The sequence below is a fragment of the Polyodon spathula genome, unplaced genomic scaffold, assembly GCF_017654505.1.
Source record: "Polyodon spathula isolate WHYD16114869_AA unplaced genomic scaffold, ASM1765450v1 scaffolds_3819, whole genome shotgun sequence".
Taxonomy (NCBI): Eukaryota; Metazoa; Chordata; class Actinopteri; order Acipenseriformes; family Polyodontidae; genus Polyodon; species Polyodon spathula.
Window position 1 is genome coordinate 22,146 of NW_024475277.1, and position 9,397 is coordinate 31,542.

At 36.3% G+C, this 9,397-nt stretch overlaps 1 protein-coding gene and 1 long non-coding RNA gene across 2 annotated transcripts; both read right to left on the reverse strand.

Moving 5' to 3' along the window:
• Positions 1-1,607: 1,607 nt before the first annotated feature.
• LOC121312311 (proline-rich protein 2-like) lies at positions 1,608-3,214 on the reverse strand. The gene is made up of 4 exons (XM_041244213.1): positions 3,052-3,214; positions 2,882-2,938; positions 2,412-2,664; positions 1,608-2,024 (listed from the first exon to the last, which is right to left on the reverse strand). Exons 3-4 carry the CDS (start codon positions 2,662-2,664, stop codon positions 1,672-1,674), a joined length of 606 nt encoding a protein of 201 aa, XP_041100147.1. The 5' UTR covers positions 2,882-2,938; positions 3,052-3,214; the 3' UTR covers positions 1,608-1,671.
• An 884-nt stretch (positions 3,215-4,098) lies between these two features.
• On the reverse strand, positions 4,099-7,111 carry LOC121312312. Its single transcript, XR_005949758.1, has 3 exons — positions 7,025-7,111; positions 4,362-4,462; positions 4,099-4,217 (listed from the first exon to the last, which is right to left on the reverse strand). It is a non-coding gene; the product is annotated as an uncharacterized LOC121312312 (long non-coding RNA).
• Positions 7,112-9,397: the final 2,286 nt, after the last annotated feature.

Sequence of the window (9,397 nt, forward strand, 5' to 3'; positions counted from 1 at the left end):
GACTGCTAAAGATAATTGTTGGAAGGTACTACACAGATATTACAATTTTAACAAATACATTAAACTGCTATTACTATTAGGAGCTGGATCCAAGCAATATGTGTAATAGGCCTTTAGAAATCTTAACTGGCATGCATTAAATTGAAGATTGAGAAATACAGTTGATATCATGTCTGATTTAGTTGCAGTACTAATACTGCTGTGTAATATGTGACTGTTTTGTTTCATGCTGTTTTTGGTTGGTCCTGCACGTAGCTTCATCATTCACTCTCCTAACCTCCTGTTGCACTCATCGGAGCTTTCGAAGGTATAGTAACATTGTTCATATTGTGCTATACATTTTTTTTTTGGAATGCTCTTGCATTGGCTGTTTGTTCTCGTACTGTTTAGTATATTGTTGCAGTACATAATGTAAATACTGTGGAATACATTTGTTTGTCCTTAAACCTAAGATATACATGCAATTAATTGCTAAAAAAAAAACATTCTATTGTGAATATATATTCTAATGCTTTTTGTTGTTTTCAACATTAATTAGTCATTAGGGTTGACATCTTAGTAACCTTGTATTGCTGTGAGGGGCACGAGTAATCTGTAAATATGATTTTAGATGCAAACTGCGATTCTATTTGCCCAATGCCAAATGATTTGTTTTCATTGTCAGGCACTTTGTTACCACGGTTACCTTCTGAACCAGAAATGACACTACTTACAATTAATATAGAATAGTTTAGACTCAGATGCTGGACAATGCTTTGATCCCTACATGAGCGTTAGCATGAAGGGTGGCTTTTATTTTTTCTAAATATTTTGGCTTGTGATTCAGAACATACTCTACAATTGTTAGGCTGTTCTAATAAAAGGGTTTATATTAATCAACAATAATACTATTTTATTAGACATTTATAAACAGTCTTAGTTTGTCCGTGTAACAAATGTTAGTTTTTGAAATACTTTTTGATATACAGATTATAATTTTTTTGTTATGCAGATTACACACTTTTTGGTGATTGTAGTTATGAAATTTCAAATTGGACAGGAATACAGGTGCTTGATCAGTCTTGCTCTGACTAGGCACTAAATCCCACTTGGAGGGGTTTGATAGACAACACCTCTGTTGTTTACCATTTAAACCACTTCAACATGAGACCATATTACTATGTTAATAATGTTTACTTGTATTGAAATTAGTTGACACAACCTTCAGTCAGCAACATTTGTAGCTGAACACTATCATTTTGTGATGCTGTTTTAATTTTCAGTAAATAGATATTTTTTCAGACAAATTTGAATGGGATTGATTTGAACCATATGCAAGACACTCCCTTGGTTTCACGAAAGGAAGATACATACATTCATTTTAACGTGGACATAGAAATTCAAAAACATCTGGAAAAACTACCTAAAGGTTTGTTCCCTATCTTGCCACTTGACTGAAGTTATTTTGATGTTGACCTATTGTTGCATTGAAATATGTATTGCACAGTAATAGGCCACACAGAAGTGATCTATGTTTTCATTTAACATTTGCTTGAATTCCAAACACAGTTTGACAAGACATCAGTATAATAATGAATTTATTTTTTACTATTGTACAGAATTTAAAAATAAAAGAACAGAAACAGTTTTTTGCTCTGCTTAGTTGAATAAAATACCACCATTAGGTGAAATTTATGGCCCATTCTGTGAATTTGAGAAGTCTCCGGGTTGCATCTGTTGTGTTGGCAAACTAGGGCCTGGAGGATAGTCCCTTGGGCCCATCTGTTGTGGTACTGGGGGGCCTGCTTTGAAGTCTCTGGGACCCATCTGTGGTGGTGGACCTTGTGGGCCTGGATAGTCTCTCATGCCTGGTGGAGGAACAGTCCCAGGAAGCATGTTTTTGGGTGGAAAGGGATAGTCCCAAGGTCCATGTGGTGGTGGAAAACCAGAGGGGAAGTCTCTCATTCCAGGTGCAAAATCCCTTAAGCCAAATGGAGGGGGAGGTCCTGGCCAATAGTCTCTGTGCGGTGGAGGTGGTCCACAACCTAGAGATATTTAAAAAAAAAAAAAAAAAAGAAATCCTAAAACACTAAACGTTGTGATGCAAAGATACTGAGATTAAATATACTGTTATAAAATTGTTTATAATGCTTATGGACTTTCAAAGTTGGGGTTATACCATTTATATTCCCTGGCACTTTTCCAAAAAGGATTTTATTTATTTATTTATTTATTTTTTACCACGAGACAGATCACACTAAGAAATGGCAACTGACGGGTGAAACTGATCCTTGATGAACTAAAATTCACCTACAGTTTATAAAGCCCTGGTACAAATAATTAGCCATGACTGAGATATTCCAGTTACAAAAAACATTGCCTAATTAATCACATGAATAAATGTGGTATACAAAAAATGCTTAAAGTATTACCACTCCAGGGCGGAGCAGGCCCATATAGCATGCGACCATAGGGTCCTCTAACTGGATGTGGAGGTCTGTAGCGAGGGCCTGGGACAGGTAGAGGATGCCCAGCGAAGGGCAGAGGGCCATATCCGTTGGGAGGTCTGGTCATTGGTGGAGGGGCAAATCCTTTTGATGGTGGTGGATGTGCAGGACCGGTCACTGGTGAATTCATGATCGGAGCCCCTGGAAATGATGGTGCATCTTCAGCTTTAGAGTTCATCTAAAAAAATGAATTAAAAAAATCAATTACTTGGCTTAATTTAAACAAAGCAGGTGCACTTGGGAAAAGCTGTTGAGCCATGCCCTCTTCCGTTAGTGATGTATGTTATAATCCACATTTCTGGTGTGCTCCCCATATAAATACATACATTTTTATAAAGCATATCAGTCCCCACAATTAGTTACATACACCATGCAACCCTGCTCTGTATACTCACAGTAGCTGGTTCTTTTGGTGGGGAAGATGATAACGCCTGAGGTTCAACAGGAATTTGCTTTTGAACAGAAGAGGAAAAAGTGAATGAAGAAAGAAAAAATACAGGACAGAGATACAAGAAGAGACAACTTATGTTGTATTACTAGTTATCAAACCATCTCGCTGACTTACCGAGTCATCCAATGGAATGCTAGGCGAGGAAGTCCTTGGGCCACTAGAAATCAATGGTGGGGCACATTCTCCAACATCTAGAACATAAATAAAATGTACTTATGAGTTAGTTACAATTCAGGCCAACATAATACAGTTCTCTGTAAAATAAATCAATTTAAAAAAGCATAGTATCTTGCATGAGCATACCTGCTCTGAATGGAGGTGGAAGTCCATGTTCAGGGCCAGAAAATCGTGTGGAAGTTTCAGGTGGGGGTCTTCTTGGACCAAATTGACCATCCATGTGACCTGTGAAAGGTATTAAATGTTAACATAATGCAAGATGGATTCTTTTAACAAAATGTACGTGACAAAAACAATTTTGCCACAGAAAAATGTCAAGTTTAAAATGAACACATTTTAAAGTGAATTTAAAATAGTTTTAGGACTTCTTGGACAGTATGTCATTTTAAAATGATATACATCTACATATCTGAATTGTGAATTAAGTATTTCATTGAGCAATGTTTTGATTTGGAGGAAATTAGCATTTATTTTCAACAAACTTGTTGGGGTGGGACCAGGTGAATACATTTTTGAAAATGACACAATATACCCTGCAGGTGTGCAAAAAAAAAAAAAAAAAAAAGAATCCTTTTGGGAAGAGGTTGCAACCTTACTTTTTTGGTTTAGAAAATAAAATGAGCAAGTGCTGTATGTATATGAAGATTAGAAGCAGGGGTTACAGTACCGCACGATCTGTGTTTGGAACGTGAACAGTAGATCAGCAGCAGGTAGGAAGTGTTCAAACAATTTGTTAGATAATTATAAATACAGTCATTGCAGTGGGTATGTCTCAAACTTGAATATTGGTTGTCTTAGAATCCTTCTGCCTATCATTTGGCATCTCCAACTGAAAAACTGAATTGCTCTTAACATATACAGTTGTGTATACAGAGAAGCATCTCTACAATGTATTCAATTATTTGGAAGAAAAAAGTAGTTTTAAAAAGTTTTTATGGTAAGGGTTACAATTCTACTGGTTAGACTACCTGACTTACCGAAGGGTTCTCTTCTACCCACAGGAGCAGAAGGAGGGTGCCCAGGGCCCTCAATCATTGGTGGGTGGGAAGGGTCACCTCCACTCACAGGAGGTGGGCCATAGCAGTTGTTATGGTTCAGTGTGCCTGGTTTTAAAAAGAAAATACAATTACCATATCATATGATCAAGGTGATATGAACCTAAAAACACAAAGGGAAAAATATTAGTTTTAAAAAAATAACGCTGGTCTCATTAGTGAAAATGTGAAGATGTAACAACCCAATCTTACCTCTGTGTGGTGGTGGGATCTGTCTATCTGGGCGGCCAGGGGTTGATTTAATTAGGGAAGTTCTTTGGATTTCTTTGAGTTTATCATTAACTTCAACAAGTCTGGGGAAAATAGAAAGAATGATTCACTAGCCATAATTTCAAATACACTTATTTCCTAGAAATAATAATAGAAATGCAAAAGAATGCATTACACATGGATTGAACTTACAACAAATATGCCTGCTAACCAGTATTTTATTATTATTTATTTTTTTAAACCGGATGATACCAATAGTTGAACTTGACAGCTGTGTAAAGTGATAATGAGAATGTGCAATCACTCCTTGTTGCATTCCCAGAAGGGACCAGGTCCAGAACTTGCAGTGTATTTAACAAAAATATTTCCTTCAAAAAGCAGACTTCTGTGTTATTAGCACATAAACCTCAATATAATCAGTGCAAAAACAAAAAACAGAAACAAAGTGGAATGAACCTTATGCTCATAGAGAAAGAAGCCTAAGCAATTTAATTACAGTTCACTATTAGTGCAGAGTTTTCAATTAATTTTAAGGCACGTGGCACTTAGAAGGTAGTAAGGGACACCGATGGAGGAAGTGTGTGTGTGTGGGGGGGGGGGTGCCTCCACTCCCCACCTGCCATATTTTTGAAAAAAATGATTATAATGGTTCATTCTGGCGCAATTTTGGATGTTTAAACATGTGCTAGACTAGTAGTGGTCTGCTTGCAGTGTCTGACAAAGTACTCCATTAGTGCAATGAAAGAGCTTTATTTCAGCTCTGCTCACAGCAAGACAAGATCAACAAGAACAAAATTGACTTTGGAGTATCAAGACCCCTGCAGTACAAGACTGGCTGAAAATGTGTGTGGAATTGGGGACTGCAACTTTATGATCCGACAGCATGTATTGTAATCAGAAGACCTGTCTGTTACATTTTTTTTTTTTACTGAAAAACAAAACTACGAAGTTCAAATTGCAGCATGTTCATTCTGCTATTTTCAATAGTAAATACACCACAGCAAGCACACTGTCACATATTCAAGATATTTTTATTAGCACAATCTGAGAGCTAAATTTAGTGAATTACAGTATTCTGAAAACCCTGTTAGTGTATGCTTTTTATGACAAAATGTATGCAAGTATCAGTTTAGTAGATGCTAGGTATTTGCTATGGTATGAATTTTTGGTATTGACTAGGAAGTGAGGTATTTTACGCCTATTATACTTTTGTTTTAAATCACAAAGCAATTCATTCTGTTTTGAGGATTACTCGATACACAATGAATTACTTTGATAAGATTTCCCTCTGGTGTGGAACGGTAGAAGATGACACTCTCCCTAGGGCAGTGGTTCTCAAACGTATTCGTCACCACCAGTTGTGCAAGAAGGTAGGACGTCATGATTTTTTATTTTATTTATTTTTTTTAAATCTCGACGGACCACAAAATAAACCGTATAGCTTACTGAAAAATAAGAGCACAGGAAAATATCACTAATATTAAAAGAACCGTTTGCCTTCCTTTGTTTTAATGTGCTGGGTGGGCCTGTTTCTGTGGGCAAAGTTATTTTAAAATTGGGGTTTTAAAAAAAGGTTCTAGTTTACTTTTAATAACACAGATTTACTGAGAAAAAAAAAAATAAGTAAAAAAATTCGATGCTTCAGGTGTATTGCGGCTGATTCCTAGAGTAGGCTATTAAATTGTGTTATGTTAGCCTCCATACTGGTCTCATTGCTCCGTAAACAGTGCCAGCATAAACCGCAATGATAGCCTGTTAGTGACCAAGTGTTTAAAAATGCCATTAATGTGTTTTTGTAATGTGAAATAGTCAACTTTTCCTTTGCCTCCTTTTCTGTATCTTTTCATTATCAACAAAAATACATGATTGGCATTTTTAAATGCTTGGTCACTAACAAGGCTAACATTGCAGGTTATGTCAGCTCTGTTTATGGAGCGATTTGAGACCAGCACGGAGGCTTCATTCACTTTAATTACAATAAATGGAAACGTTGAAAGCCTCCAGTTTAATGTTTACAACAAATAGAACCTTGTTTGGGAAGAACTATTTTCCTCCAAAGTGGAAGGATATATAACAAATCTTTCCTTTTTTTTATTGTATCTGTTTTATAAGCGTGATAACACACTCCAGGAATTGTGCGCTGTGTTGCATTAACAGCTTTGTTAGCTGAAGGCACTCAGCTTCACTTCATGCCTCCAACCCAAATACTGCCGTAAGTCAATGTGATGCAGCACACGCCATGTCATGTGTTATCCCTCACTTTACAAATTGCTGTGTGGAGTGCACATGAGCACAATGCACGAAAACTACCTCGTAAAGAATACATTTTAGACACTCCAAAACTATACATGATGGAGAGTTTAGACCTTTTTTTAAATTTGGAGATATTCTCCATGTATGCATTTTCTTCCTACTTCTGTAGCTGACTTTTTAAGGTCTACCATTTTGGGTTTGCAGTGGGATCTATAAACTATGCTGCCGCTTCCTTTCAGTAATTATGTAAGCTTTCAAAGGACCAACTAAAGGGGGCCACCAGTGGTCCATGGACCATAGATTGTGAACCACTGCTTTAGGGTATTACGCTTAGTGTGAACCGATATTACAAACACACAGAATTCCCAAAATTCAATTTGGACGCAACTCACTTTTGTCTTAGGTTTGAAGTTTCTCTCTTCTCTTCCACTAAAGTCCTTTCAGCAGCTCGTGCATTAAGCTGTTGAAAATAAAGTCAAAATGGTCAGTATTACGCCATTTTACCATTAAGAAATATTAATTTAAAATGAAATTACAAACGTTTAAGTATTCAATTATTTCTAGTCATAGTGTTTGTCTAAATTAAGTAATTGTGTTTAATTGATATGGATGGCATTTATTGTTCATGGGCAAAAAGTACACGGACGAAAGTATTCTTGCAATCTTTAAAAAAATAAAAATAAAAAAAGAAATTTGGTAAGCCAGTCAAAAAAACGTAGATAAATTGCAAGCAAGAGGTCAAAAGCAAGTAAATCACAGAAGGTTTCAATTTAGTTTTTTTTTTTTTTTTTTTTACAGATTACCAATAAAAATGTGTATTTCTCAGAAATACATTGGAGAAAAAGTGACCATTTTAGCTACATAATAGAATTGTATCCCGAGTTGGATCTGTACAACTGTCAAGAAAAAAACTAAACAAACAAAAAAAAAAACGTGTGAACAGACATCCTTGGTTATTGTATGGAAAGGCGGAAGCGGTCTGTTTTTTGTAATTCCTCCCCGATTTCTTGAATTCTTTGCTTGTAAATCTTTAATTCTTCTCGTGCTTGCACAGCCTTGCTATCGACTTCAGATAGTTTCTGCTCCTTTTCACGACGCTCATACTCTTCGGACACAATCAAAGACATTTCTTCCTTCCGTAAGAAGGATAGAAGGAAAATTCACAACGTTTTAATTTGTTAGACATCAATAGGGTAATAGTACATGACAATTCACAGAGCATCAGGAAAAATTTACATTTGTTGCCTCCGCGTGCAATTTGTCATATCCCGGATAATGACAGATTTTGCGAACACTACACAAAAATTTTGTTTAGTTCCCATAAGAATTCCCCAGTTTGATTAAACGTTTGTCAATCCTTTTCTCAACTTGGTCAGAGAGTGTTAAGTCGTCCTGTCTACGAACTTTATGGTGACGACCTCACGAAGAGAAAAGACAACCATGTTTAATAGGTACTGCAGTCAAAGCGATAAGGTACCAGAACTTAAGGTTAAAGCTCTACCCCTGAATGAGCAAAGTTTCTTTCCTACTGGTTACGAGGTCGAAAACATACGAGACTTTTTAGCCTAATTTATGCTAGATCTTGACCCAATCTCAGCTTTGTAAGTCGTACTTGTTTTTATGTTCATGGCAGGTCAAACCACAGACCTAAACGAAGTCGGTCATCAATAACCGGAATATAGCCAGAGCCATAGGAATTGTAACAGTCTCACAGAATAGTATATTTTTTATTTACATTCGTTTTTTTTTTTTAGGGGTACATAAGACTTTTGTCGGTATCTATGTCGCCCTTAATTAATATTTGTTAGATGGTGTTAGAATATGATCGATTTAGTCCTTCATTATAAAAACTACACTTTGCAACATAATTTGTTTTATTTTTCTTATTTCATAATAATAATAATAATAATAATAATATAATAATAATAATATATAAGTAGATAATAATAATATAATTTCTGCCCTGATCATATTCAACTTCAGTTTCCAACGATGCCAATACCGTGTTAGTACGTTTTAACAACTTACAACTTCCTGCTCCGAGTCCGATCAGCTTAGAAGATTTCATTTTGAGGAGCCACCCGTTTACCACATTTGCACCGGCCGAGACAGTTTTGGCCCAGTCTGTGCCCAGACATAACCCCTGACTGTAATGTGTGCCTGATGATTCATCATCACCCCTTTTTCCGTATGTGACTTTCAATTGTGTTCCGGGTGTCTCCCCAGCAATTCAAGGTTATTACCACCATACGAACATGATCAGGCGTACTGTTGATGATACTATTTAAATCCAGATCAAAAGATTTCCTTCTGAGGGGGTGAACACCGTCCTTGTTTAAAGTAAAGTGCTTTTGGACCTGAAGGCTAGGTTCTTTATATATCCATCTCTAGGGTTTTATCATTTTTCCATAGAAAACAACGAACTATATTTCTTTCTTCACTCACTGGCGGCCATAAGGAACTCTGAATCCGTTAAAATACAGTATATAACACCCAATCAAATTTAATTACCAAAATTACACCCAGTGCATTATTATGCATAGCATAACACTTTAATTAAAACCCGCTCATACGATTTGGGTTATTTTATATTGAATGGCGCCAACTCACCCAACAAATCACTCTGCAGTTAAAACTTGCTGAACACATCGATACGGTTTTGTACGTAAAACAAATGTGAATACAACAGCAAACTGGGAAGACTTAACAATTGTACTGTTTCTGACTGGGACAAAAAATGAAGGCTAAAACACTTACAATGACAC